The following is a 26,548-nucleotide window of genomic DNA, read 5'->3' as shown; positions in this document are numbered from 1 at the left end:
CCTGGGCTAGCAGCCTTCCTGTGTGCTGATGCTGTTGGTGTTACACAGCCACAGTAGCTGCAAGTAACATTGTTGTTACAGAAGTGTGATAGAAATGTGTGGTCTTGCTTTTCCCAGGATCAACCCCAGTTAGTACTGGAGAGAACCATAATAGTAACTCATGTTTACCTAACACTACAAGGATTACAAAGGTCTTTCCCAACAATATCTGGAATAGGTAAAGGTCATTTTTTCCCATTTTACAGATGAAGAGACAGACTCCAAAAGTTAAGCAACTTGTCCAATTGTAGGGTTACAGAGTGTCAGAATCATAATTTAAACCAAAGCCTTTTGCTCTACCCAACTTTATACGTGGTATAATTTGTGGCAAGTTTCCTCATACATCCCAACTAAATATCTTCCCTAATCAGCTTGCTGATGCATGGAATTCCACAATTATAGCTTCATTTTGACTTGGATAAACAGGACCTTTGCCCTTGGTCAAGAGAGAAATAATCCTCAGTGACAACTCTTGAAAATACATCTTGGATTCTACCTTCAACAGGAGGGTTTTCTTGGTCCCAGAGCTGTCAGTCTTTTTCCCTCTTCTCTGCCTAGTTAACTGTAAATGGAACATTTGTATGTGTTTCTGTGTAAATGTTGCTCTCTGCCCCCAAAAGAATACACATTTCCTGAGGGTAGGGACAGCTTCATTTTTGTCTTTATATCATTAGTGACTAACACATTGCCTGACATATAGTCAACAATAAATCCTTGCAGAAATAAAAGGAATGGAATGGAATGGAATTCTTTATGATTCAGAGCATGTTGACACTCTAAGGCATAAGTTCTTGACCTTGTTTGAATCATGGATCTCTATGGCAGTCTAGTAAAGCCTAGGCACCCCTGCCAATGTTTTTAAAGGAATAAAATAAATATATATATATAAGGTTAGCAAGGAAACCAATTATGTTGAAATACTTTAAATATCATTTTTTAAAGTTCATGAACTGCAAATTAAGATCCCATGCTCTCAGGGTTTCTACGAATCCTATAGTTCAACTCCCTCATTTTACAAATGAAAAAACTAAAACTAGAAAGATTAAATGTCATGCTCTATGTCAGCATTAAAACTTAGGTCTTCAAGCCTTAGACATTTATTTACCCAGTAATGGGAATTCATCACATTCTTTTCTCAGAACAGGTTTTGATAGGGAGAAATGTAGAAAAAAGAGGGACAAAAAGAAGAACTTTATCCACCTGAGTATGATTTTTAGTATAGATTTCCCCATGGGTTACTCCTATCTCTTATAGCTCACCTCAGGGTAAATTGCCTCCGTTTCCTCATCTGTGCTATGAAGGGGTTGAACTGGATGGCCTTTAAGACCTCTAAGGTGCCTTCCAGATCTAAATCTATGTTAGTCTGCTGTACAATGACTTTCTGTGGAAATTCCTATCTATAACCCCAGATCATGACCCTTTTGTAACTAACAGTCTTAGAGAATTGCATGACCTTCAGAAAAATTGAGTGATATGTCCAGGGTCAGAGGAATTTTTCTGACACAAATGCAGCCCTACAGGCTACTTTACCTCCATGTAATAGCATAGCCAGCATAAAACCACAACCATTTTCAGCATCAGCAGTGCTTTCTAAAAATAGCATATCCCTGAACAAAGGCACGTGCCAAGGCTAAAGAGTATTTCTGTAATTTAGTGGGTAGCTTTGCCCAACATTTTTCTGCAAAATATCTTGCTTTGCAAGCTTTGCTTTTGGATTCTGCAACTTTAAAATGTATACAAAATAGATATACTGTTATTAATAAATAGGGGGGAAATGTACCAAAATACTGGATGTAATGTAGCCATTCAATTGCTGTTGATTTTAAATTCGAGTTTTATTTCCAAATGTATTTTCTGTACTTTTTCCCTTTTGATTTTTATCTTGCAGGTAACATCACTGTCGTCCCAATTGTTAAAACAATTGGTTTAGGCCTTGGACTTTTAATCTGGGGATCATTTAACTCACTAACAGGCTGGGCAAGCTCAAGGTAACCCAATTCAGGCAGAATTGTCACCAGCAACCAACCCTCATAGAGCTCCTCTTCTGTCCAAGTCACCATATTAGGCACTAGGGATACAGAAGAAGTTTATGAGATATTCTTTGAAAATGCACCTCCCTCTCTTCTTTGTGAAGGTGAGAGATGATGTGCAGGTGAGGGTCAAATGATCCAGCTGGCTCAGTGGGCTCAATTGGCATTTTGGTTAGTTTTGCTTAACTGCTCCTCCCTCCCTTTTCTAAATTCTTCATTATAAGTAATATGCCCTCTGGGTAGGGGCAGAATCAAAAAATAATGCCTATAGAATGCTTTGCAATCCTGAAAAAATTATATGTTAGTTTGAATATATTTGAAAAAAGGATGTAATACAAAACCAAAAGATGAAAATTCTTTGTCCTGGACTCTTTTCACAGTCTAATGAAGCCTAGACTAACCCCTACTCTGAATAATATTTTTTTATTATTTAATATTTTTAGTTTTCAACATTGATTTCCACAAGATTTTAAGTTACAAATTTTCTCCCCATTTTTACCCCCCTCACCCCAAGATGGCATATATTCTGATTGCTCCTTTTCCTAGTCTGCCCTCCCCCTGTCACCCCATTCCCTACCCCCTGCCTTACCTCCTTTCCCCTTACTTTCTTGTAGGGAAAGATAAATTTCTATACCCCATTGCTGGTATATCTTATTTCCCAGTTGAATGTAAAAAACAACTTTTTTTAGCATTTGTTTTTAGAACCTTGCGTTCCGAATTCTCTCCCTTCTTCCCTCCCCACCCACCCTCCTTGAGAAGGCAAGCAATTCAACATAGGCAACACTTCCATCGTTATGCAAAACACTTCCATAACAGTCATGTTGTGAAACACTAACTATATTTTGTGAATAACATTTTAAAATGCATACATAAGACACACCGGATTGTATTGAAATACAGTCATCAGGTTCCCAGATTAAGGGAACCCTGATCTAGTAATATAACCATTACCCCGAATGAGTGGAAAGAGTACTAATTCTGAAGTCACATGGCCTGGGTTCATGCTCAGTTCTTGGGCAAATCATTCTATTTCTCCAGACCTTAATTTCACCAACTGTCAATAGAGATTAGACTAGATCACCTCCAAGGTCTGTTCTAGCTCCAAATGCGATCCTAAAATCCTCTCAGTGTCCTGAGGCAAGCCTCTTAAGATTTTAAGTTGTCCCCTAACCAGGTCTTTCTGGAGAATGCTGACCTTACCCCATTACTGTTCATCACCTTCCTCCCCCAATTCATGAATTGGTGCCTCCAGAAGGAGAAAGAACAGAATAAGAGAAGCTATAGAGGTGGAGAACTAGACATCTTCACAGTATCTCGCCAAGCTATACTGTTAGTTTTGGATTTAACCTTTCCATATGTTGGGAAAATAAAGAAATCTCTCCACGAAAAAAAAATTTAAATTGCAGACAAATTTCTGTTCTATATAATTCAAGAGATCTTTAGTATCGGGATTTCTGCACACTACTGAAATTACAGGTCTCATTTAAATAAAACAAATGCATACTGCTTCAAACATCACTATTTCTACAATTCTGTAATTTCATCACTGTAGGTACTATCCTCTAACAGTAGTCACATCATGCATTACTACATATATCCTCAAAAAGATCACATGTTACAAGTACTTGTCAGAGAATGTACTTTATTGGCCTTGTCTCAAAACACCCAGGGGCACCTGTGTACAACAATGAGGCATGGCAGTAGGACTTTGGCAGAGGAAGGTATAATATGCATGTATTTATGTATGTAGAAATATGTGCATATATGCACATACATATATACACACCCCTTCAACCCTATACATATATACATGTATGTATAGGTATATGCCCACTGTATATTTATATCTACCTATATAGAGAACTTTTGCACACATCCATATATACATGTGCATATATATATACATATACATATATATATAATGTATGCATATATGTGTGTATATATATACGTTTGTGTGTTTGTGACCTACCAGATTAATGACTCTACGTGGTACCAGGACAAATGTCAAATGAGAGATGCAATGAGTAATTTAATAAACCTTTAGAGAAAAATATTTTTAATTAGATTTTCATTATAATTTTTAAAGAAAATTCACTAGTATGGTAATTTATTTAAAATTTGGTCAACCCATGGAAAAGGATTATCTGATGTGTCAGTATTACTTCACAAGATTAAAGTCTTAGTTGAGGACAGGAGGTGGGATATACTTCCCCTTTGAAGTCTTCCTCTAAGGTTTAACTGAAGAATTACTTCATAAAAGCAGAGCCTCATTTGGGGAAAGGAGGCCAGGTATATCTTCTATACTGAAGTCTTCCTCCATTTTCCAGTGGTGACTTAGAAATGACTCTGAGTCCTTGTATTGGCAATCAAAATGGGTTTAAGTGACATATTTGTGACATCAGAGGCTTTTAGACCACGTGGGTTTAAGTCGCATTTTTGTGACAATTTTGCCACTCACCTTTGACCCTGAACAAGATATATAAAACCAGGGATTGGCTTTCTTTTTTCAGAGCTCTGAGCTGCAGCAGTAGTGATGCATGTCTCTGAGCCAGGCATTATAGAGCCCCCTGGCTGAACTCAGTTGTGGGTAACTACAAATTGTATTTGGTCTGTTTGTAATTTGATTGCATTTGCTCGGAAGTTCAAGGTGCTGGCTTTTCCCCCTGAACTAAGTGAATGACATTTGTATGGTGGATTAAAGTAAGATTGTTAACCATTTAACGTTGCTTTCCTTAGTAAAGCAGATGAAAAAGCCGTGGAATTTTGCAGCGTTCTGTGTACTGGTTATTGTTGGTTTTCCACCCCCACAGCAGCTGCTAACAGAATTATTGAAACAGTCTTCAAAGGCTATCCCAGGAAAATATAAGCTTTAGAGGGTCCTATCAAGCTGGTAAAATGAGTATAGGTCTATCAAACAACAGATGTCTGTCATCACAGCCCAGCCTCGATCAATTCAAAGATTCTTATAAATTAGAATACCAAGCTATTATTCATTTTGATTGTAAACATCAAAGTATCCTCAGCTTCTCCATATCCTCAATTAGCAAGTAATATGATGTGACCCCTTATTACTAGATATTGGGAGATACAAATACAATGAATGAAATATTCCCTACTCAAAAGGATCTTACAGTCTAGTATCACTATTGGTAATAGGGAGTTTTTATAATCATCTGAACCAAAGCCAAGGGCCATGAAGGGAGAAAAACAAGGTGGTTTGACAGGAAAGAGATTTTTAGCTGTATTATCACAAGTCCCATTGTAAAATTCCTTATTCTACTTCAAACATTGTCCAAGATTCATGTGAGGGATTTTCTGTTGAAATTAACAATACCATTGACTCCTTTGTCCGAGGCTCAGGACAAGGTTCCTTCTGTGACATCTTCTCCACCAACCAAATTGACCATAGAATCTTTCTGTTTGTAAAAGAGACAAAAGTTCAAAACTCTTCAACTTTTCAACAAGACCTAATCTAGCTATGTTGACTTTTTTTGAATTTTTCAGGTTTGGTTGGTTTGGAATGGATCCTGAAGACATATCAAGGCCCCTGCTAAATTACATTGGAGCTGGACTTTCAGTGATAAGGTACCCAATCATTTCGGTTCTCTTCGTTTTTAAACCATCAAATGTTTTCAAAGCAGATAGGGGGGGGCAGCAGTTCAAGTTCTGGACACAGAGTCAGGAAGATCTGATTTCAAACCTTGCCTCAGGCATTTACTAGATGTGTGATCCCCGGAAAGGCACTTAACCTCCTCTATCCTTCATTCTTCTTCTATAAAATGGGCAGAATCATATCACCTGAATGAATTAACTATGGCATACACATGTCATGGAATGCTACTGTACTATAATAAATCATGAAAAATAGAGTTTCAGTAAAACATGAGTCTTCAGTGAACTAATGCAGAATGAAGTAAGCAGAACCAGGAGAACAATTTATACAATAACATCAAACTTTTAAAGAGAAGAAACTTTGAAAGACTTAAGAACTCTCATTTATGCAATCAATAACCAGTTCCAAAGGCCCTGTACTTGTACCATTCTACCCACCTCGTGACAGAGATGTGATGGATTCAGGGTATAGAATGAGACATATTTCTTTGACATGAGCAAAGTGGATTTTGATTTGCTTAACTAAACATATTTCTTTCAAGAGTTTTGTGACTCTTATTTTAATGGTTGGTTTGAGGGTGGGAAGGAGAAAAAATTGATTTTTCTTAAAGGAAAAAGTAAGATTTGATTTTGAGAAAGTAAGAATAATGATAATGATAATAATAGTGACATCACCTACCTCACTGGATTAATGAGATATAATCTATGTGCAAATCTCTGCAAATATTAAAGTGTTATCATAAAAGGAAATGAATCATGACCTTTCTGGCAAAGAAAAATCAAGTCCATTTGCCAGAGATTTTCAAAAATCTATATGAGAGGTGTGTAGAGAGCCAGCCTTAGAGCCAAGAATATCTAGATTTCCTGTCTGTGATGCATATAGATTGTGTGACAACCCTTGCCCCCCCGCCCCAATCAGGTCACTTAAACTTTCTCTAAAATTTTAAGTTGCAGAGTAAGTAGGGATCTGCATCCATAGAGGACCTTTCCTTATTGAAAGTCTCCCATACCAATGAAATCACAAGAATAGCCCCTTTTAAAAATAATTACAAATACAAATAATGACATGGAACAATATATTAAGTGACTATCACTATCCTACTTAAACATGCTGTCTCTTATTGCTAGTCCTTTTCTCCTATCCAGTCCCACAACTTCTTATCCACTTACCTAGTCCTTCACCTACCAAGCTGCAATCCTATCCCATGCCTACCCAACTACTCTTCTGATCATGAATGCCTTAGAGCTGAAACTGGATCATGAGGAGCCCTTAAACCATTCTCTGATACTGTTCAAATACAAAGGCAACAATACCTAAGAAGGGGAATATATGTATGTGTGTATGTAGAATATGCATATATTAATATAAATGAATATAAATTTAAATTACTATAAATTGATTCTGTGGTGATGGATTCTGGCAGCCCTAATCTTAAAACAATTTAATGAATCTTATATAATTTAAATAGCATTTCTATCTTTCAAAGACTGGGCTTTCTGTTATCTGTACTACCCATAAGGCAGCCTTAGCCTTGATTTAATGAAAACTCAAATCCACACCTACCTAATATTTTTATACTTGTGACCAGAATATTTCTATATTTCTCAGACATTGTTCTGTCATAAGTCCTCCTTTATTAAAAGAAAAAAACCCATTTCTTACAAGATTTGTACAGAAGTTTCTTGTGTTTCTCACTGACCCAGCTGTATCTCAAGTGTACTTTACCTTAAGATTCTGATGGTAGCAGATGAACAAAGAAGCAAGAGGAAGCACGTATAGGGACTGAGATGGCCAAGAAGCACAAGAGTACTTATTCCTATCCTCCTGGAGACTCTGCTGTAGGTAGATACAACACAGAATCTGCCATGCTACTTACTCATGCCTATAATTGGTGACTGATTCTAGGTTCTCCAAGACAACCCTTTGCTCATATTACAAACTAGCTATTACAGTACTAGACAGGCAGCAAACATTTCTTAAACACTTACCATGTGCTAAACATTGCACTAAGTAAAGGATACAAAGGGGGAAAAGCGCCATAGTGTGTGTTTTTAAGGAGCTTACATTATAATGGTGAAAACAACATGCAAAAAATTACGTACAAGATATAGATGGACAAAGAGTAACCTCAGACAGGAAGACACTAGCAGCGAGGGGAATTGGGAATCTGAGCAGATGGGATTTGAGCTTATTGAAGGAAGTCTGGGAAGCAAGTAGGAGAATGTAAGGAGGGAAACCATTCCATTATTGGAGACAGCCAGTGAAAAATCATATTGGGAGATGGAGTGTTATTTGTGAAGAATAGCAAGTGGGCCAGCAGGAATAAATTGCAAAGTCTGTAGAGAAGAGTCAAGTATAAGAGAAGTGGAAAGAAACCAGGTTACAAAAAGTGTTCAAAACTATACAAGTGTTTCATGTTTGATCCTGGACATAATAGCCACTGGAGTTTATTGAGTAGGGAGAGAGGTGGGGTAATGACATCAGACCTTAGTTTTAAGAAAAAAACATATTGGTGGAAGAGTCAAGGATGAATTGGAGTGGGGGAAAGACGTGAGGAGGTGAACCAGAAAGCATGGGCTAATAGTAGTACAGGTGTGAGATGATGAGGATCTAAGGAGATCTGTATTAGGATGGCTGTTATGTGAAGAGATTAGGACATATGAGAGCTGATTTGACAACAGATTGGATTTGTGGAATGAGTTCAAGGGAGAAGTCGGGGATGGACACCATCAGAAAACCAGGGCCTGGGACTAAGCATTGTGATAGCAATCATTTTCACACTTCAACATTTATATCCTCAGTACCCCAACACATAGAATGCAGTTGGACAAATACTCACTGATTGATTCCCCTTTAGTATCCTGCTGGTTCATCTGGGTAAAATCAGGGGACCAGTAAAACCTAACTTGGAATCTTAAGGTGGGGATGAGAAGAGGTGGACCTCAAAATGAATTAATTCATTTTGTTGCTCCCAGACTCCCCTACGACACCTCTAGAGTTCGACTTTCTACATTGAAGAGTAGGTATCCAAAACCCATACTCTCTATGTCAGGTGTTTAACCTGTAGTCTATGAACAGGTGCTTTAAAAATATTTTTGGTAACTATTTCAATGTAATTGGTTTCCTCTGTAAACTTATATATTTTGTTTTATGCATTTAAAAACATTTTGAGAAGGATTTCATAGTCTACACCAGATTGCCAAAGAGGTCCAAGAAACACACAACAAAAAGGTTAAAAATCCCTATTCTATACCCTTCTAAAGCTCTATCTCCCTAGCAATTTGTGGATTTTATCTTTGCATCTCAAACTGCATGAAGAAGGTTTTCGTTGATGTGAAATCATTGTTACACAGATGGAGGAATATTAGGGTGTAACTAAGGAAGTTCAGAGTAGAAACAGTTGAACTAATTTGATCAGCCTTCTTATAGGTTGCTTTTTTTCTTTTATTACCTACACATCACTTACTTTTTCCTATGTTGTGTTTAGTCGCATTTTTAAAAGATAAATTAGATCAACTCTGTAACCTATACTTTCTGTTTCTAATCTACTGTATTTAATAATTTTTGTAATTGAAATGTTTCTGAATATATTGAGGTCAGATTTGGGGGGGGGGAGTTTTTTTTTCCTTTTCCCTTTAAAAGAATACAGTTGAATGGGAATTCTAGGATAACTAAAAAAGAAGAAGATATAGCTTTCATGATAAGAGATGAGTATATTTAAACAGGAACAGAAATTAGCAAGATGACCTAGAAATTAGCAACTACTGACTTATATGCCTACTTTCTCATTTATATAAAAGTTTTTTGAGAATAATGTACACCCTCATTAAGGGCATTGCTTTTAAATAGATTTTTATTGATTTTTTTTACATTACCTAGATTTCTCCTGTATCCCTCCCCCATTCTTTATAACAAAAAATTTTTAAATGAAATAAAGAATAAGAGGAAGAAGAATTTTTCAAAATCAGCAAAATTGATCAGCACATTGAAAAATTGGACATACAATGTTCCACAGCTATGGATTTCTATAAAGTAGTGAGGGAGGGGGTATTCCTTATATTACATTTACAGGGCCAAAATTGTTTTTTATAATTTCACATTAATGAGGGCATTCTTTATGAGGTTATTAGTAGGTTCTCTGTAAATGATATTACAGAACAGCATGCATGCTCTTTGCAAATGATACTATAGTAGACCATATCTTTATTACCAATCAAATGGTTGAAAGATGTAGGGAATACAAGACCAACAGATCTTTTTTGTTGTTGTTGAATATGAGAAAGCTCTTGAATTAGTAGAGCAAAATTCCATCTTAAAGGCTCTCTTCTAAGATAGTGTCTTCTATCTCCATATCAAATTTATATAGGGTTCTTTGAAAGATATAACAAAAGATACAACTTTAATGACCTTCTGATCATCAATATTAAGAGAAGCATAAAACTAGGGCATGTATGCTTATCAGAGGTGTTCACCACCATCATGGAGGACATTAATACAAAGTTCAAGTTAAAGAGGGATTCTTGGATGGTGATGTTCTCTAAATGTTCATTATTTACCAATGACTTCATGATAATGGCATCAAGCCCAAAAACATTGAAAAAGTTTGGTCTGACCATTTACATGAGAAAAACCAAGTGGATATCTGGTCTATTGCCCAGATTTTGGCAGTCAAGGAGTAGCTGGATTTACTTTAGGAAATTGCAAAACTCCTTTAATATGACCGCAAACTCCTCCCAGAAACTATGACCAATTTATTTTTTTTTTATTTTTGGTTCTGAATTGTCTACCTCAAGCTTCTCCCTCACTCATTGAAAAAACAAGAAATATAATTTCCATTATACTTACAAAGTCATACAAAATATATCCACATTAGCCATTTTAAAAAAATTAGCAAAAAAATAAAGAAAATGTGTTTCAATATGCATCTAGAGTTCATCATTTCTCTCTCTGGAAGTGAACAGTTTTCATAATGTGTCCTTTGGAATCATCATGGACCATTGTATTGATCATTATAATATTATTATTATATAATAATATCATTATAATATTGCTGTTACTGTGTAAATTGTTCTCCTGGTTCTGATAATTTAACTTTGAATCAGTTCAATAAGTCTGCCTAGGTTTTTCTGACATTTCTTTTAGCATAATAATATTCCATCACAACCATATACCATAATTTGTTGAATCATCACCCAGTTGATAGGATAGATATCCCCTCAGTTTCCAATTATTTGCCACTACAGAAAGAATTGCTATAAATATTTTTGCACATATGGATCCTTTTATTGCTTTAGAAAACAGAGTAGTATTGCTGGGTCATAGGGTATGCACAGTTTTATACTCCATTGAGGTAGTTCCAAGTAGTTCTCCAGAATGGTTAAACCAGTACACAACTCTACCAACAATGCATTAATTTACCTATTTTTCCACTTCTCCTCCAGCATGTCATTTTCCTTTTCTGTCACTTCAGCCCATTATATGGGTGGGAGGTGGTGTTTTATTTTGTTCTGTAGTAGCAAAACTGGAAAGCAAGAGGATGCTCATCAATTGGGGAATGGCTAAACAAATTGTGGTATATGAATATAATGGAATGCTATTGTGCTATAAAAAATGAGGAACATACGGACTTCATAATAACCTGGAAAGACCTACATGATCTGATGCTGAATGAGGGGAGCAGAACTAGGAGAACATCATACACAACTGCAGACATATTGATTCTGTGATGACTAGCTTTGATAGATTTGGCTCTTCTCAGCAATCCAAGGTTCAAAGATGCTCCAAAAGACTCATGATGGAAAGAGCTATCTACTTGCAGAGAAAGAATTACAGAGTCTGAATGCAGATTGAAGTAAACTATTTGCTCTCTCTTTTTTTTCTGTTTTTTTTGGTTTTGTTTCTTCTTTCTCATGATTCATTCCATTGGTTATAATTCTTCTTTACAACTTGACTGTTTTGTAAATGAGTTTAATGAGATGGTATATGTAGCACATAAATTGGATTCCATGCCATCTTAGCGGGGAGGAGGAAGAGGAGGGATGGGAAGAAAATTTGGAACTTAAAAACTTGTGGTAAACTAAAAATAAAAAATCTAAAAAACAATTTTTAAAAGAACTGCAAAAATTAAATTTCTTCTTCTGAAAACTATTCATATAATTTAACCATTCATCAATTGGAGAATGTCTTCTATTTTTATAAATTTGACTCAGTTCCTTATATATTTGAGAAATGATACCTTTATCAGAAAAAAAACTTGCTATAAAAAATTTCCCTGTTTTATGCTTCCCTTCTAATTTTGGCTGCATTTGGTTTTCTTTTTGCAAAGTCTTTTTGATTTAATGTAATCAAAATTATCCATCTTATCTCCTGTGATCCTCTGTCTTTCTTGTTTGGTTATGAACTCTTCCCTTAAGCATACATCTGAGAGCTAGTTTTTCCATGTTCCACTAATTTGCTTATATCACTCTTTGTGAAATCATTTACTCATTTTTAGTTTATCTTGGTGAATGGTATGAGATGTTCATCTATACCTAGTTTCTGCCATGCCAGACTATTTTCCAGTTTTCCCAAAAGTTTTTATCAACTAGTAAGTTCTTGCCCCAATATTTTAATCTTTGGGTTTCTCAAACTGTAGGTTATTTTGATCATTTACTTTTGTATATTGTGTACCTAATCTACTCCACTGCTTAACTACTATATTTCTTATCCAGTACAAGATTGTTTTGATGGTTATTTTTTTGAGATCTGGCACTACTATATGGCCTATTTTTCTAAAAAGAAAGAAAGAAAACACTAGTCTTCTAGTGATGTGGTATGCCTGTGAGGCTGAAAATATAACCATCTCCGAAAAATTCAAAATGAGCATCACAAAGAGATCAGTGAAGAAGTGTATGACAGAAATGAGAAGACTCACAAATAAGGAACTTAGAAAAATTGGAATAAAGAATATGATCAGGGGATTGTATGAGTGAAAAAGATGATCTGGTCAAGCAATGAGACCAAGGGATGCTTGGTGACAAGCCTGAGCCACTCCACAAACATCAGTACCCAGAAATGGGAAAGGCCATACATGAGCGCAAGAGATAATTTTGACTACAAAAATTCCTCATTGTTTTTTTTGTATTCCTCCACCCCTTACTATTGTTGGTTTTTTTTCATTCCTTGACCATCTAGGTATAGAAAGTCTTTTCCTTGATGGCCTCTGCCCAAGACCTGACTCCACCATCCTAAGAGGGATATGGGGTGACCCCAAATGTTGTGTGATCAGAGGGTAGGAGGATGGGTTGTAGCCAACCTTCTCAATAATAGCCAGTCATGTTTCTTTTTCTCCAATAAAATCCTGAATGCTCATATCTCCCAACACTTCCCACTGCATTTTGAGGTCAGTTTTGTCTCCCTCAGAGAAGAAGTAACATCATCACTACCTGGATAACAACCAGAACACCTACAGAGGTAGCATTGTAAAAGTCCTCTCATCCATGAAAAATACCCATAGTTGCCCCTCACCAGCTAAAACAGCCCTCAGAAAGCAGGCTCTGCCTTCCAGGGCAGTGTCCAATAAGAGTCTCAACTCCCTCCACTGACATTTTGGGTGAGATAGAACAAGTGACATAGGATGGTCAGACATGAAGGGATTGTAACAGATCGTGGGTGTGATATTGTCTTCCCCCCTACACAAAACACCCCTTTTCTGAACTTCCTATAAATATCAAAGGTTTCACCATCCTTCTAAGCTTGACCTCATCTCCAACTCTTTGTTGTTTCTAGCTGTACTTCTCTTTCACCTGTAACATTTCATTCCAATCACATCATCCTACTTTTTCATCATCACCTCTGGAGGACTGCTATGGCCTCCTAATTGGTCTTCTTGTGTCAAATCCCTTCCTTTCTCCAATATATTCTCCATATAGTTTTTAAAATGATTTTCCCAAAGAACAGCCTGACCGTGTCATTCCCCTGCTCTGTGAGCTCCAGTGGCTCCCTATTTTACTTGAAAATGAAGTGTAAATTTATCTTCATGTTATCTTTTTAAAATTTAGATTTCTGTGTTTTCTATTATACACATTTATTACTATAGTAGTACATGTTAATAAGTAAGTAAATATATAGACATGGGGGTACATGCTCAAAAATGTCATTTACAAATATTTACTAAGCATCTACTATTTGCCAGACACTGTACTGTTTCACTGTTAGGGATGTATAATAAAAAAAAATAGAGATCACTTCTCTAATGACCTCCTCGGAGTCTGCTTGATTATAGTCATAGTCCCAGGGCAAAGAGAAATACCAGGAGTCTGATTAATAGAGTTCAGTGAAACTTAAGAAGGAGTTTGACTGCCTGGCCATACTGCTTTTCACGTTCAATAAGTCTCACGTGGGTCAACTTTAGGTGGAGTTTTCTTGGCCCACTCTTTAGTATGACTCAAGATCCTCAGGGATGTGTCTATAAAGGTGAGTACTTACTGTATTATTATGCCAGAGTTAAATTCTAGAATTTAACAATTTAACACAATTTAACAATTCTAGATTCAACAATGTTGCAATGACCATTCCCCAAACTCATTTTCTTAAATAAAGGATCATAGTCACATGAGTCTTTTGCTTCCTGTAGCAGCCATCCCAGGTGGTCTATTTTTAGCCTTCTCCTGCCAGGGTTGGTGGCTGATTGTCACAGGTTCGTAGGTGACAAAAATGAATTGATTATTCATCAAGTCCCTTCAGGAGAAGGGGAAAGAAGACGTTTCCCTTATGCAGATCATTCAAGAACCCCAGACCCATCTTTATCTGGTCACTGCCCTAATAATTTCAAGGGAGGAGTCTTTACTGTAGATGGTTATAAAGAGAGGAACCAGACAATATTTAGGAATTAATAGATAAAGAAAGACTGACGTGTTTGTCTTCAAGATCCATAGGGGTGGGGAACCTGTGGCCTCGAGGCCATATGTGTCCCTCTAGATCTTCAAGTGCAGCCCTTTTGATTGAATCCAAACTTCACAGGACAATCCACTTAATAAAAAGATTTGTTGTGTAAAACTTAGACTCATTTAAAAGACCTCACCCAAAGACCTAGAAGCCCACATGTGGCCTTCAGTCTAGGATAAATTTTAAATGCTTTTAAATTTTTTAATTTATTTTTTCAATTAACATGCATTTATTTTCTCTACCTCTTAAATCCACCAAAAAATCACGTATAGTTGTTATGCATTATTAAGTAAAACAAATGCCCATGTTGGCCAAAATTATCTCATCCTACACATTGAGTCTGTAACCTTTTATTGAAAAGTGGGTAGCATGTACCATCATTCATGCTCTAGAAACAAGATTGGTAAATACATTGATCAGCGTTCTTAAATTTTCAGTTATTTGTCTTCACAATGATGGTGTTATTATATAAATTATTTTCCTGGTTCTGCTTACTTCCTTCTGCATCAGTTAACATAAGTCTTCCCAGATTTTTCTGAAACCATTCTTTTCATCATTCCTAACAGCATGTATTCCATTATATTTATATACCATAATTTATTTAGCCATTCCTCAATTGATGGGCATGTACCTCCACCATCACCCTCTTAGTTTCCAGTTCTTGCTATTTCTAAAAGGAAGAGGAAAGATCCTTGTCTATTTTCCAAACCAAAGCACAGAACAACCAGAGTGGTTAAGAGTCAGGCAAGCATCAAAGCATCATATCTGAATGAGTTTGAAATCATCTAAAATGTGAGATCATCTACAACGTCATGCGAGCACTGTGGGGTTTAGAGTCAGAAGTGAGTGCAGATACCATGATGCACAGCAGAGAGAAGAAAATTCCCTGAATGGTACCCTCGATGATGTTGTGAACTTATAAAGGACAAATCACAAATTATAAAGAACAGTGTGTGGATTTGTTTTGCTTAACTGTAGTCTGTTAGAAGAGAGGGTTCTTCATTGTACACAGTAACAGCAACATTGTGCAATGAGCAACTTTGGTAGACGTAGCTCTTCTGAGCTATACAATGGTCTAAGACAATTCCAAAAGACTCATGATAGAAAATACTATTCATATCCAGAGAAAAACTCATGGAGTCTGCATATCTAAGCATCTTCTCTCTCTCTCTCTCTCTCTCTCTCTCTCTCTCTCTCTCTCTCTCTCTCTCTCTCTCTCCTCCCTCACCCCTTCTCGTAGTTTTTTGTCTTTTGTTCTGATTCTTCTTTCACAACATGATTTCATTCTGGAGACAGGGAAAAGCTGAAGGGAAAGTCATAGAAAAGCTTTTGGTGTTCCCACAAGTGGTTTGGTTCCAAACAAAACTGGCTCATATGTGGTACAAAGGAGCTTGATAGTGAGCAGAATAGTTAATGCAGACACTTCCTAACCTTTTTTCATATAACGGCAGCCTGGGGAAGTCTACGGACCCTTTCTCAGGATGATATTTTTAAATACATAAAATAACAAAAATGCCAATTACTTTGAAATACTTTTCTTTTCATCTTTAAGCCATATACTCTTAGTTAATAATAGCATGTTTAGTGTAACTAAGGAGAGCTTGGAGAGGAGAGTAGAGATTCCCTCAAAGATGTTTAACTTGGGGTCTTTGTGTTATCATTGTGTTTTGTGGGGGTGTTCCTGGGAACTTATGATTGGTCCATGTCATGTTTCTTTTTATTTCCTTTTGAGCTCACACAGAGCTTACACCAAGAAAGAAAGGGAGTAAGCAGCAATTAATCTGTGAAATTTGAACCAGCCTAGCCCTGTTCACCTAAATGGTGCCTACTGTACTCTCTCCAGTTCCCATTCCTGAAGCTTAGAATTCTTTGGCTTTCATAACATAAATTGCACTTCTGAATTTGCTTTTTATTCAGTGACATGACTACGTTACAATTGTTTTTAAGATCCTGACTTTGAGAACTAGGCTCAGCTAATATCATCTCAGCCTCAGTTATTGATAGATCCCCACCTCTGCTAATACTCCACATATTGGAAACAGCTGAGTTCACAGATGGTGGACAAAAGCTGGATGCCAATTTAACAGATTATTACCCCCAAAGTTTGCTGATTCCTTGAATTAAAATTTGCTGCTTGTCATTTGGGAGGAGGAAAAAAATCATTATTGGCTCAAACCACCTTTCAGAATGTATTTTGCAAGACTACTCCAGACTGACTGATTTTTGATTAGTTCATAACCCTTTATGATCCCAGTCACCCCTGAACTGGAGCTTACTATTTCAGAAGAACAAGTAAATTTGCAGACTGAGTAGTATTAACTTTGTTGAGGATGGTGTCAGCAATTTAATACAAAAACCCCTAACCTGTCTTTAGTGAAGTTCTGCATGCAATACAAAATATTCTGGTATAACCTGCCAAAAGCTCATTCCCATCCTAGAAGGTTCACTCTAAGCCAAATCTATTGATTTTGCCTTAGAAAACTATATGAACTCTGAGACCCCTTCCAATGGTAAGGTCCTAGGGTTCTATGACTTCAAAGGGAAATATATATATAGTTGGGTGTTATCAGAATACTGATGGTTATTACTGTCAACTACAGCCCTTACTCTGTAATGAGCTCTCAGCAAAACCCTTGATCATCAGAATATGTTTTCTTCCATTTTGGTAACCTTATTTAGAAAAACAGGCAAATGGATGTAGAGGAATTTCTTTTTTAACATGTAAAAAACAACATTTATTTATGAAAAATTTGAGTTCCAAATTCTCTTCTTCCCACCACTCCCCCACACATTGAGAATGGAAGCAATATGATATTAATTACACCTGTGAAGTCACACAAAACATTTCAATTTTGATGATGTTTACAGAAAAAAGCATAAAAATGAACCCAAGAAAAATAAAGTACCAAAGATATGCTTCAATCTGAACTTAGAATTAATCACTGTTTCTCTCTCTCTCTCTCTTTCTCTCTCTCTCCTCTCTCTCTCTCTCTCTCTGAAAATGGATAGCATTTTTCATCATGGGTCCTTTGGAATTGTGTTGGATCATCATCTTTGGAGTAGCTAGGTCTTTTACGTTTGATCATCCTTACAGTATCGTTGTTGTGACTTACACTGTTCTCCTGCTTCTACTCACCTCACTTTCCATTCATTCATATGAGTGTTCCTAGGGTTTTTTTAAACCATCTTGTTCACCATTTCTCATAGTATAATTCACATATAACAACTTACTCAGACATTCTGCAATTGGTAGGCATCCCCTTAATTTCTAATTCTTTGCCACAACAAAAATAGTTGCTATAAATAATTTAGTACAAATAGGTCTTTTCCCTCTTTTCTTTGATCTCTTTGGAACATAGACTTAATAGTGTTATTACTAGGTCAAAGAGGCATAATTTTGTAGGTCTTGGGTATAGTTCCAAATTGTTCTCCAGAATGGTTGGACTGGCTCACAACTCCACCAACAGTGGATTAGTATCCCTATTTTTCTACATTCCCTTCAACATTAGTCATTTTCCTTTTCTATCCCACTACTGGCATTTCATCCACATGAGCTCTAGGCCAGTCTCCACTCCAATTTCACAGATCTCTCCTTCCAGTCTCCTAAGTTGTTTTGGGCTGGAAGAACATCTCACTCTGACCTTTCATTGGCTCTTCAACTTCAGAATTTTATTTGGGGCATTATTTTACAGTTATTTGGAGTGGGATATTAAGAGAGCTCTGCTGAGTGCTTTCTCTACTCTACCATGTTGGCTCTACCCACCCCCCACCAGCCCCATGGAAGAATTTTTAAAATTTCTTATTTATTTTATATTTAATTGATAGAATAAAAAAGCATTTCCATAACATAGTATTTTAAAAGATGATTTGAAGAGAAGGCAAAGAGATCATAACTAGAAATTTTATGGCTAAAAAAAGGTTCTGAAATATTTCTTAGAAAAAAATTGCAAGTTCTCTAAATACTTTATATTCAATGCAGAAAAATGTAACATAAAAATACACACAAATTAACTTTTACTGTGTACTTGGATATAAGGGCTGGAGAAGAACAATGGAAGAAAGTTATAGGGAGACAAAATTCAATTCAGTATAAGAAAAACTTGGTACAATTGAAGCCACCCAAAAGGGGAATGAGCTATGAGGAGTGGGTTCCCAACCACTGACAATCTTCACTTAGATGCTGGAAGGCCATTTGTCAGGAATACCGTGGAAGGGATTGAGCCTAAAGGCTGAATATCCTTAGGATATTCAGGATGGCCCTTCCAACTCTGAGACAGTAGTAACTGACATTTGTCTAGAACTTTAGGGTTTGCAAAGTGTAACCTGTGTTATTTCATATAATTCTTATAACCTCTGTGATTTAGGTACCACAAGCATTAGTATCACCATTTTACAGATGAGTTAATAAGGACTTATTAATTATCTCCTATGCGCCAGGCACTGTGCTAAGTCCTAGGATACAAAGAAAGGCAAAAGATAATACATGCTGTCAAGGAGCTCACACTGTAATGGTGAAGACAACATGAAACAACTACATACGAACAAGACACATATATACAGGAGAACTTGGAAATAATCAACACAGGGAAGGGAATGGGTATTAAGGGGTATCAGGAAGGTCTTCTCATAGAAAATGAATTTTATCTGAGGCTTGAAGGAAGCCAGAGAAGCCAAGAGACAGAGATGAGGAAGGAGACAATTCTGGGGGACAGATAGTAACTCCAAGACTGGAGTTGGTTGAATATAGAGGAGTAAGGTTCAGAAAGATTAAATGATTTGTCCATGGTTACTCAGCTAAAAGGTATCTTCCTAAAGGTAGGTCCAACACAATATTCAGTAAGCTGTGCTGCTTCTGTATGATGCTAAATACTAGAAGCATTGTACAGGCTTAGTGGATTTACAGTCTAGAGGTAAATATAAGCTACCCTAATACATCATGGGTTACCATTAGATTGACTGGCAGAGGTGTCAATCTCATGGCATATGTCCCAGATAAAATATAATTTGGAAATGTTTAACAAAATAAAGAAGAATACAGTAAGACATAGATAATGTTAATTTGTGGTTTTGTGAGTCACTATTTGTCCCATAGTACTGTTTCTATTTGAGTTTAACACTTCTGGGTCGAAGTACTGAGTTATATTTCAAAGACTGTGGAAGCAATTGTAGTCATTTAGAGGAACTCCAACTAAGCAGAAGTAATAGTAATAGCTTTCATTTATTGAACTCTTTAAGGTTGGTACTTTACATATATTACCACGTTTGAGCCGTACAGTGACACTGAGAGTTGGGTGCTATTATTATCCCTGTTTGGTAGCTGAGGACACTTAGACCAAGAAAGGTTGAATGACTTGCCTAGGGTTACGCAGATCATTAGTGAAACTCGCTTCTGCCTGACTCCAAGCATAACACTGTTTGTTGCCATCACGTAGCTGCTTTGAGTAGCCATCAAGACTCAGGGAAAAGGTAGGACTAAGCTGAGCCTTATAAGGACTGAGCGAATTCAGGAAACCTAAAAAGGTCAGGGGAGGGAAGGAAGGGGCACAAAAGAAATGTGAACAAAGGTATTGTAGGTAGAAAGGAACAAACATGTGGGGATGTGGGGCTGTGAGGAAAACACCCTGATTAGACGTGAGTGTGCATATTGGGGAATAACAGGAAATAAAGTATGATAGCACTGCTCTGGATGGATTATAGAAATCTCGTAAATTATTCAGGAATTAGCCTTGGTCAGTGGGAAATAAGAAGACATTGAATGTTTCAGGGCAAGATATCCACAATATAAAACGGGTCAGGAGAGGAGGGGCATGAATTCTTCTGGGTATCTTTCTCAAAATAAAAATATTTATTCTGTCCTTTTCATCTTAGGCACAAGCCTGCCAGAAACAACTTTTATGAATTTAGCATTTCACTAAATCCAAGCATTTCTAGCTTGGATCAACTCAACTGTCAAGTTAACTTTGTTAAAGTACGAGTCTAGGCATGTCAATGGACTCCCTATTACCTGCAGGATCCAGTGTGAAATCCTCTCTTCCTAACCTGACATCTTCTGACATTTCCAGTCTTTTTATACCTTATTCCCCTCTACATACTGTACAGTCCAGTGACAATGTCTTCCTTGATGTTCCTAGAAAACAAATAACTAGCATTTATATAGTGCTTCAAGGTCTGCAAAAAGCTTTAAATAGATATCACTTTGTCCTCACAACAACTTTGAGAGGTGCTATCATTAGCCTCCCCGTGTAGATAAAGAAACAGAAGTGACTTACCCAGGCTCACACAGTTAGCAATAATCTAAGACTGGATTGCTTTCTATTGTACCATCTAGCTGGACCCTGAAAAAAAAATTAAAATAATCCCCTGACTATACATTGTCATTGTGTGTTGTCCCCTATGCCAAAAATTCTCTCCATCTGTATCCCTGGCTTCCTTCAAATTCCAGCTAAAATCTCACCTTTTACAAGATGCTTTTCCAGAATCCCCTCAACACTAGCCGTTCCCTCCATTAATTATGTCCATTTCTTCCCATATCCATATTGCATGTACATAGTTGTTTGCATGTTTTCTCCCATAAAAGGGTTTGAGCTTCTTGTGAGCACAAACTCTGTTTTTTTTTTTCTTTGCAACTCCAGGGTTTAGTGTAGTGCCTGGAATAGAAGAGGCAGACAATTACTAAATGTTCATTGATTTACTAGCTTAGAGAGAAAAAATAGCAAAGTTTCCCCTTGACCCAATGTGTGTCCTCATATATCTCTCCACACCAAGACAATTTGGGGTACCATTTATAAGAATCTTAAAGATACAGTTAAAACATGTTCCAAAACTGTTTGAGGAGTCAGTATTCTAGAATGATTGACAAAATAACTATTTCTCCTAAAGTAATCAAAGGGAACATCCCAGTGATCCATACCTAATCTTGTCTGAATGGGAAAGAGGACCCTTCTTTTGAAGCCAATCACTTCAGGGAATGAGAAAGACAACGATCTCAACCAGACAACCTATGTTTTTTTATTCTAAATTTGTTATAGCCATGAATCCATCTTCCTGAGTCTTAAGCCTTCATCCTCAACTTTTTATATACATCCTTATGCAAAAAGCCTAGAAAGGATTTTAGGCTGGAGAAATATTGTTTCTTAATATTTCCAATTGAACAAAAAATTAGTAGGGAGCATCTTTCCATGACTGTTAAAATGATCCACCACGAGGTAATGAAACACAAATCTACCATGTACAAAGGAGACTAGAGAAAGAGGAACAGCTATGAAAGACACGTCAATAGAATTGACTAGATATGCTGACTAGATATCACAGATAAGTCAAAGGCTAGAGCATATGTGACAGTGAGAATAATAAAACTATTGACAGTAAAGTTGGGAAGGAGAGCTCGTTTTAAGGAAAAGATGATGGGTACAGTTCAGTTCACGTTGAGTTTGTGGTGACCAGGAAGCATCACAGTAGACTAGAACTCAAAAGAAAATATGGGACTAGGAGTGTATTTGATATTTATCAGCAAAAAAGTACTATTTGAAATACCAGGGAGTTAATTGTGTTTTCCCCCTGAATTTGATGACTGTGACTATGTGAGAATAATAAATACTATTTAAATGTTTGTTTTCCTTACAGTGCTGTCATATTTTTGTTCATAAAAAGTGAAATACCAAGTTCAACAAGTTCCTTGGACACCACACCATTACTAACTGAACGCGTGAGTTTGGCATACGTTACTGCCAGAGAATACTTCATTTATAAAGCCACATTTAGCCCAAAGGAAACCTACAGACTGAAATTTTACAGATATGTTGTATATGGGGTGGTGGAGTAAATTTCAGGGCTATAGAAAATATTTAGCTTATATTTGTGATGGCTAAAGGCCAGCACAGAAAAATCATACAGTTATAAGCAAAATTGATTAATTTGAGGTATTTAAAGCTGCTCTACCATGAGCAATAAGACTTATGTTTTTCTGAAAAGTGTTATCCCCTAAAGATATTAACTGAGAATAGACTCCTTTTTTTAGTTTAATAGTATTTTTCCCAGTAACATGTCAGGAAAATGTTTAGCATTCATTTTTACAGGTTTTTGAGGTCCAAATTTTTCTCTCCTTCCCTTCCCTCCCCTGAAAATGGTAGGCAATTTAATATGATTTATACATGTGCTATCATGTAAAAATATTTCCATATTAGTCACAGTTGTGAAAGAAGGAACAGATCAAAAGAAAAAATGAGAAAGAATAAAGTAAGTGAAAAAATATGCTTCGGTCTGCATTCTGAGTCCATCAGTTTTTTATCTAGATATGGATAGCAATTTCCTTTGTGATTCCTTTGTACTTGTCTTGGATCATTGTTGTTGAGAAGAGCTGAGTCATTTGTGATTTGTTGATCATCACACAAAGTTGCTGATACTATGTACAGTGTTTTTCTGGTTCTGCCCATTTCGCTTTTCATCAGTTCATACAAGTCTTTCTAGGATTTTCTGAAATCTGCCTGTTCATCATTCCTTATTGCATAATAGTATTCTATTACATTCATATACTACAGCTTGTTTAGCTATTCCCCAATTGATGGGGATCTCCTCAGTTTCCAATATTTTGCCACCAAAAATAAGGCTGCTACAAGTATTTTTTCACATGTAGGTCCTTTTCTTTTTTATGATCTCTTTAGGATGTAGACCTAATAGTGGTATTCCTGGGTCAAAGTTTGTGCACAGTTTGGTTGCTCTTTGAGCATAGATCCAAAATGCTCTCCAGAATGGTTGGATTAGTTCACAACTCCACCAATAGTGCGTCAGTGTCCCAATTTTCCACATCTTCTCCAACATTTATCATTTCCCCTTTTTTGTCATATTAGGCAATCTGATAGGTATGAGGTGGCACCTCAAAATTGTTTTAATTTGCACTTCTCTAATCAAAAATGATTTAGAGCATGTCTTCATATGACTATAGAAAGCTTTGATTTCTTCATCTGAAAACTGCCTGTTCCTATCCTTTGACCATTTCTCAACTGGGGAATGGCTTGTATTCTTGTAAATTTGACTCAGTTCCCTACATATTTGGGAAATGAAGCCTTTATCAGAGACACTTGCTGTAAAGATTGTTTCCCAGCTTTCTGCTTTCCTTCTAATCTTGGTTGCATTGGTTTTGTTTGTACAAAAGCTTTTTAATTCAATATAATCAAAATTATCTATTATGCATTTTGTAAGGCTATCTCTTGTTTGGTCATGAATTCTTCCCCTCCCCATAGATCTGACAGGTAGACTATTCCTTGCTCTTCTAATTTGCTTGTAGTGTCACCCTTTATGACAGGATTAAGAGCAGGATTCCTACCCCTGTTTGCTTGTTTTTTACTTCAGCTGAGGCATAATAAATTCTGCTCCAGCCTCTTGCCTTTACTCTGTGTGTCTTTCTGCTTCAAGTGTGTTCCTTGTAAACATCATATTGTAGGATTCTGGTTTTTGATCCATTCGGCAATCAGCTTTCACATTACAAATATGGTTACTACCTGTGTATTTCCCTCTATCCTATTCTTCCTCCTGTCTGTCCTCTCTCTCCTCTCACTTTTTCCCTCCTCACCAGTGTTTTGCTTCTGTCTACCACCTCCCCTGATCTGCCTTCCCTTCTGTCAGTTCACATGCTGTTCCATTTACTTGATCTCCTCTCCTCCTCCTTCCCTGTCAGGTAGGATAGATGTCTATATTCAACTGATTGTTCATATGATTACCTCTTTGAGCCATTACTGGTGAGAATAAGGGTCAAGTGATGCTTGTCACCCATCCTCCCATTTTCCCTCTACTGGAATGTCTTCCACTCCTCTTCATGTGAAATAATTTACCCCATTCTACCTCTCCATTCCTTCTGCAACCAGTGTACTCCTGTTTCTCATCCCTTAATTTTTTATGTCATTCCCTCAAATTCGCCTTGTACCCATGGCCTTTGTCTATGTATACACCTTGTAGCTGTATTATTAGTGATAGAATTTTAAAGCATTACAAGTATCATCTTCCAATATAGGGATGTAAACAGTTTAGTTCTATTGAATCCCTTATGTTTTCTTTTCCCTTTTTACCTGTTTAGCCTCTTGGATCTTGATACTAAAGGTCAAATTTTTGGTTTAATTATAGTCCCCCTATGAAAGCTTGAAATCCTTCTACTTCATTGAATAACCATTTTTCCCTTGATGTATTATGCTTAGTTTTGCCAGGTAAGTGATTCTTGGTTGTAGTCCTAGGTCCGTTGCCTTCCAGAATATTATCTTCCATGACCTCTGATCCTTTAACATTGTAGCAGCCAAGTCCTTTGTAATCCTGACTGTGACTCCCCAATATTTGAATTGTTTCTTCCTGACTGATTGTTTTATTTTTTCCTTGACCTGATGGTTCTAAAATTTGGTTCTTTGGAGTTTTTATTTTGAGTTCTCTTTCCTGAGGTAATCAGTGGATTCTGTCAAGGTTTACTTTGCCCTCTGGTTCCAGGACATCAGGGCAGTTTTCCTGATAATTTCTTGAAAGATGCTGTCCAGGTCCTTCTCTTGATTATGCTTTTCAGGTAGTCCAATGATTCCAATATTGTCTCCCCTGGATCTATTTCCAGGCCAGTTGTTTTTCCCATGAAAAAATTTATATTTTCTTCTATTTTTTTCATTCTTTTGAATTTTTTTGATTCTTGATGTCTCATAGAGTCATTAGCTTCCACTTGTCCAATTCTCACTTTTAAGGGTTTTTCTCAATGTTTCAATTTCTTAATGTTTTCCTTAATTAGCTTTTGTAGTTTCTTTTCCATTTGGCTAAGCGTGCTCTTTAAGGAGTTCTTTTCTTCAATGGATTTTTGTACCTCCTTTTCCATTTGACCAATTCTACTTTTTAAGCAGTTTTCCAAGCTGTTGGCTCTTTTTTTCATAATTCTCTTGCATCACTCTCATTTCTTTTCCCATTTTTCTTTTACCTCTCTTATATGATTTTTAAAGCTCCTTTTTGAGTTTTTCCATGAGTTCTTTCTGGGCTTGAGATCTCTTCCCATTTTTCTTTGGGGCTTACCCATAGGTGTTTTAACATTTTTGTCTTATCCTGAGTTTGCATTTTGGTCTTCACTGTCACCATAATAACTTTCAGTGTTCTGATTCTTTTGTTATTGGTGGGTTTTGCTCATCTTTTTATTTTGGCCTTTTTTCCTTTCTTTTAAATTTGAGCTCAGCTCCTGGGATTTAAGGGGCACTGTTTCATGCTTCTTGTGCCAGTGGCTGCAGCCCTGGCTATTTACTTGGTGTTGCACTGATGGTGAGGCCCTCAGGGGACCCTCATGTCTGGTGCTATGCTGAAGTGTTACAGAGTGCAGTTGGCTGGTGCTGCTTGAGGGAATAGGGTTCTGGCAGCTTACCTAATGCTGAGCTGGGGTCCTAGTGGTGGTGTCTCCTATGTGCTGAAGCCCAGTGGGGTGTTTCTGTGTTTCCCTGGGGCTACCCTGAAGCACATGGAGGTCTGGCCATTGGAGTTCGAGTCTTCCAGTTCTCCTTGCTATGGCAAGGCACTTAGAGGGTGCTGACATTTGGGACTCAGGATCTTCTGCTGATTCCCTGAGGTGAGGATTGCTGCTGGTTTTCTGGGATGCTTCATGTCCTGGAATGCACTTCTCTTTTATCTGAGTAAGACTGACCTTTCTTGCAGATCGTCCAAATTTCTTGGGCTAAAAGATTGTTTCTTCTGTTCTAGGATTTGTTTTGAGGCACTGGTTTATGGTTGTTTGGAGGTGAATATGGGAGAATTACAGCAATTTACTGCTTACTCCACCATCTTGTCTCCTAGAAGTCTCATGAGAGTAGACTCTTTTTTGATCTCCTCACACATATAATGATGGTGATCATAATAGTGAAGCTAAATTTTATATGGTACTTAATATTTCCAAAGACCTTTATATACAGGAAGCTCTTAGCATTGAAAACTAAGGTCT

General features: G+C 36.9%; 1 protein-coding gene across 1 annotated transcript in view; it reads left to right on the top strand.

The window, feature by feature from the left end:
• Positions 1 to 26,548, top strand: part of TMEM144 (transmembrane protein 144) — a 60,358-nt gene that overhangs the window by 12,379 nt on the left and 21,431 nt on the right. Inside the window, exons 3-5 of the mRNA XM_036764691.1 lie at positions 1,928 to 2,027; positions 5,577 to 5,657; positions 22,234 to 22,315. Of these exons, the coding sequence (XP_036620586.1) occupies positions 1,928 to 2,027; positions 5,577 to 5,657; positions 22,234 to 22,315 (263 nt within the window). The remainder of the gene's footprint in view (positions 1 to 1,927; positions 2,028 to 5,576; positions 5,658 to 22,233; positions 22,316 to 26,548) is intronic.

Source organism: Trichosurus vulpecula, chromosome 6, assembly GCF_011100635.1.
Source record: "Trichosurus vulpecula isolate mTriVul1 chromosome 6, mTriVul1.pri, whole genome shotgun sequence".
Classification (NCBI taxonomy): domain Eukaryota; kingdom Metazoa; phylum Chordata; class Mammalia; order Diprotodontia; family Phalangeridae; genus Trichosurus; species Trichosurus vulpecula.
This window is presented reverse-complemented; position numbering and strand designations above follow the sequence as displayed.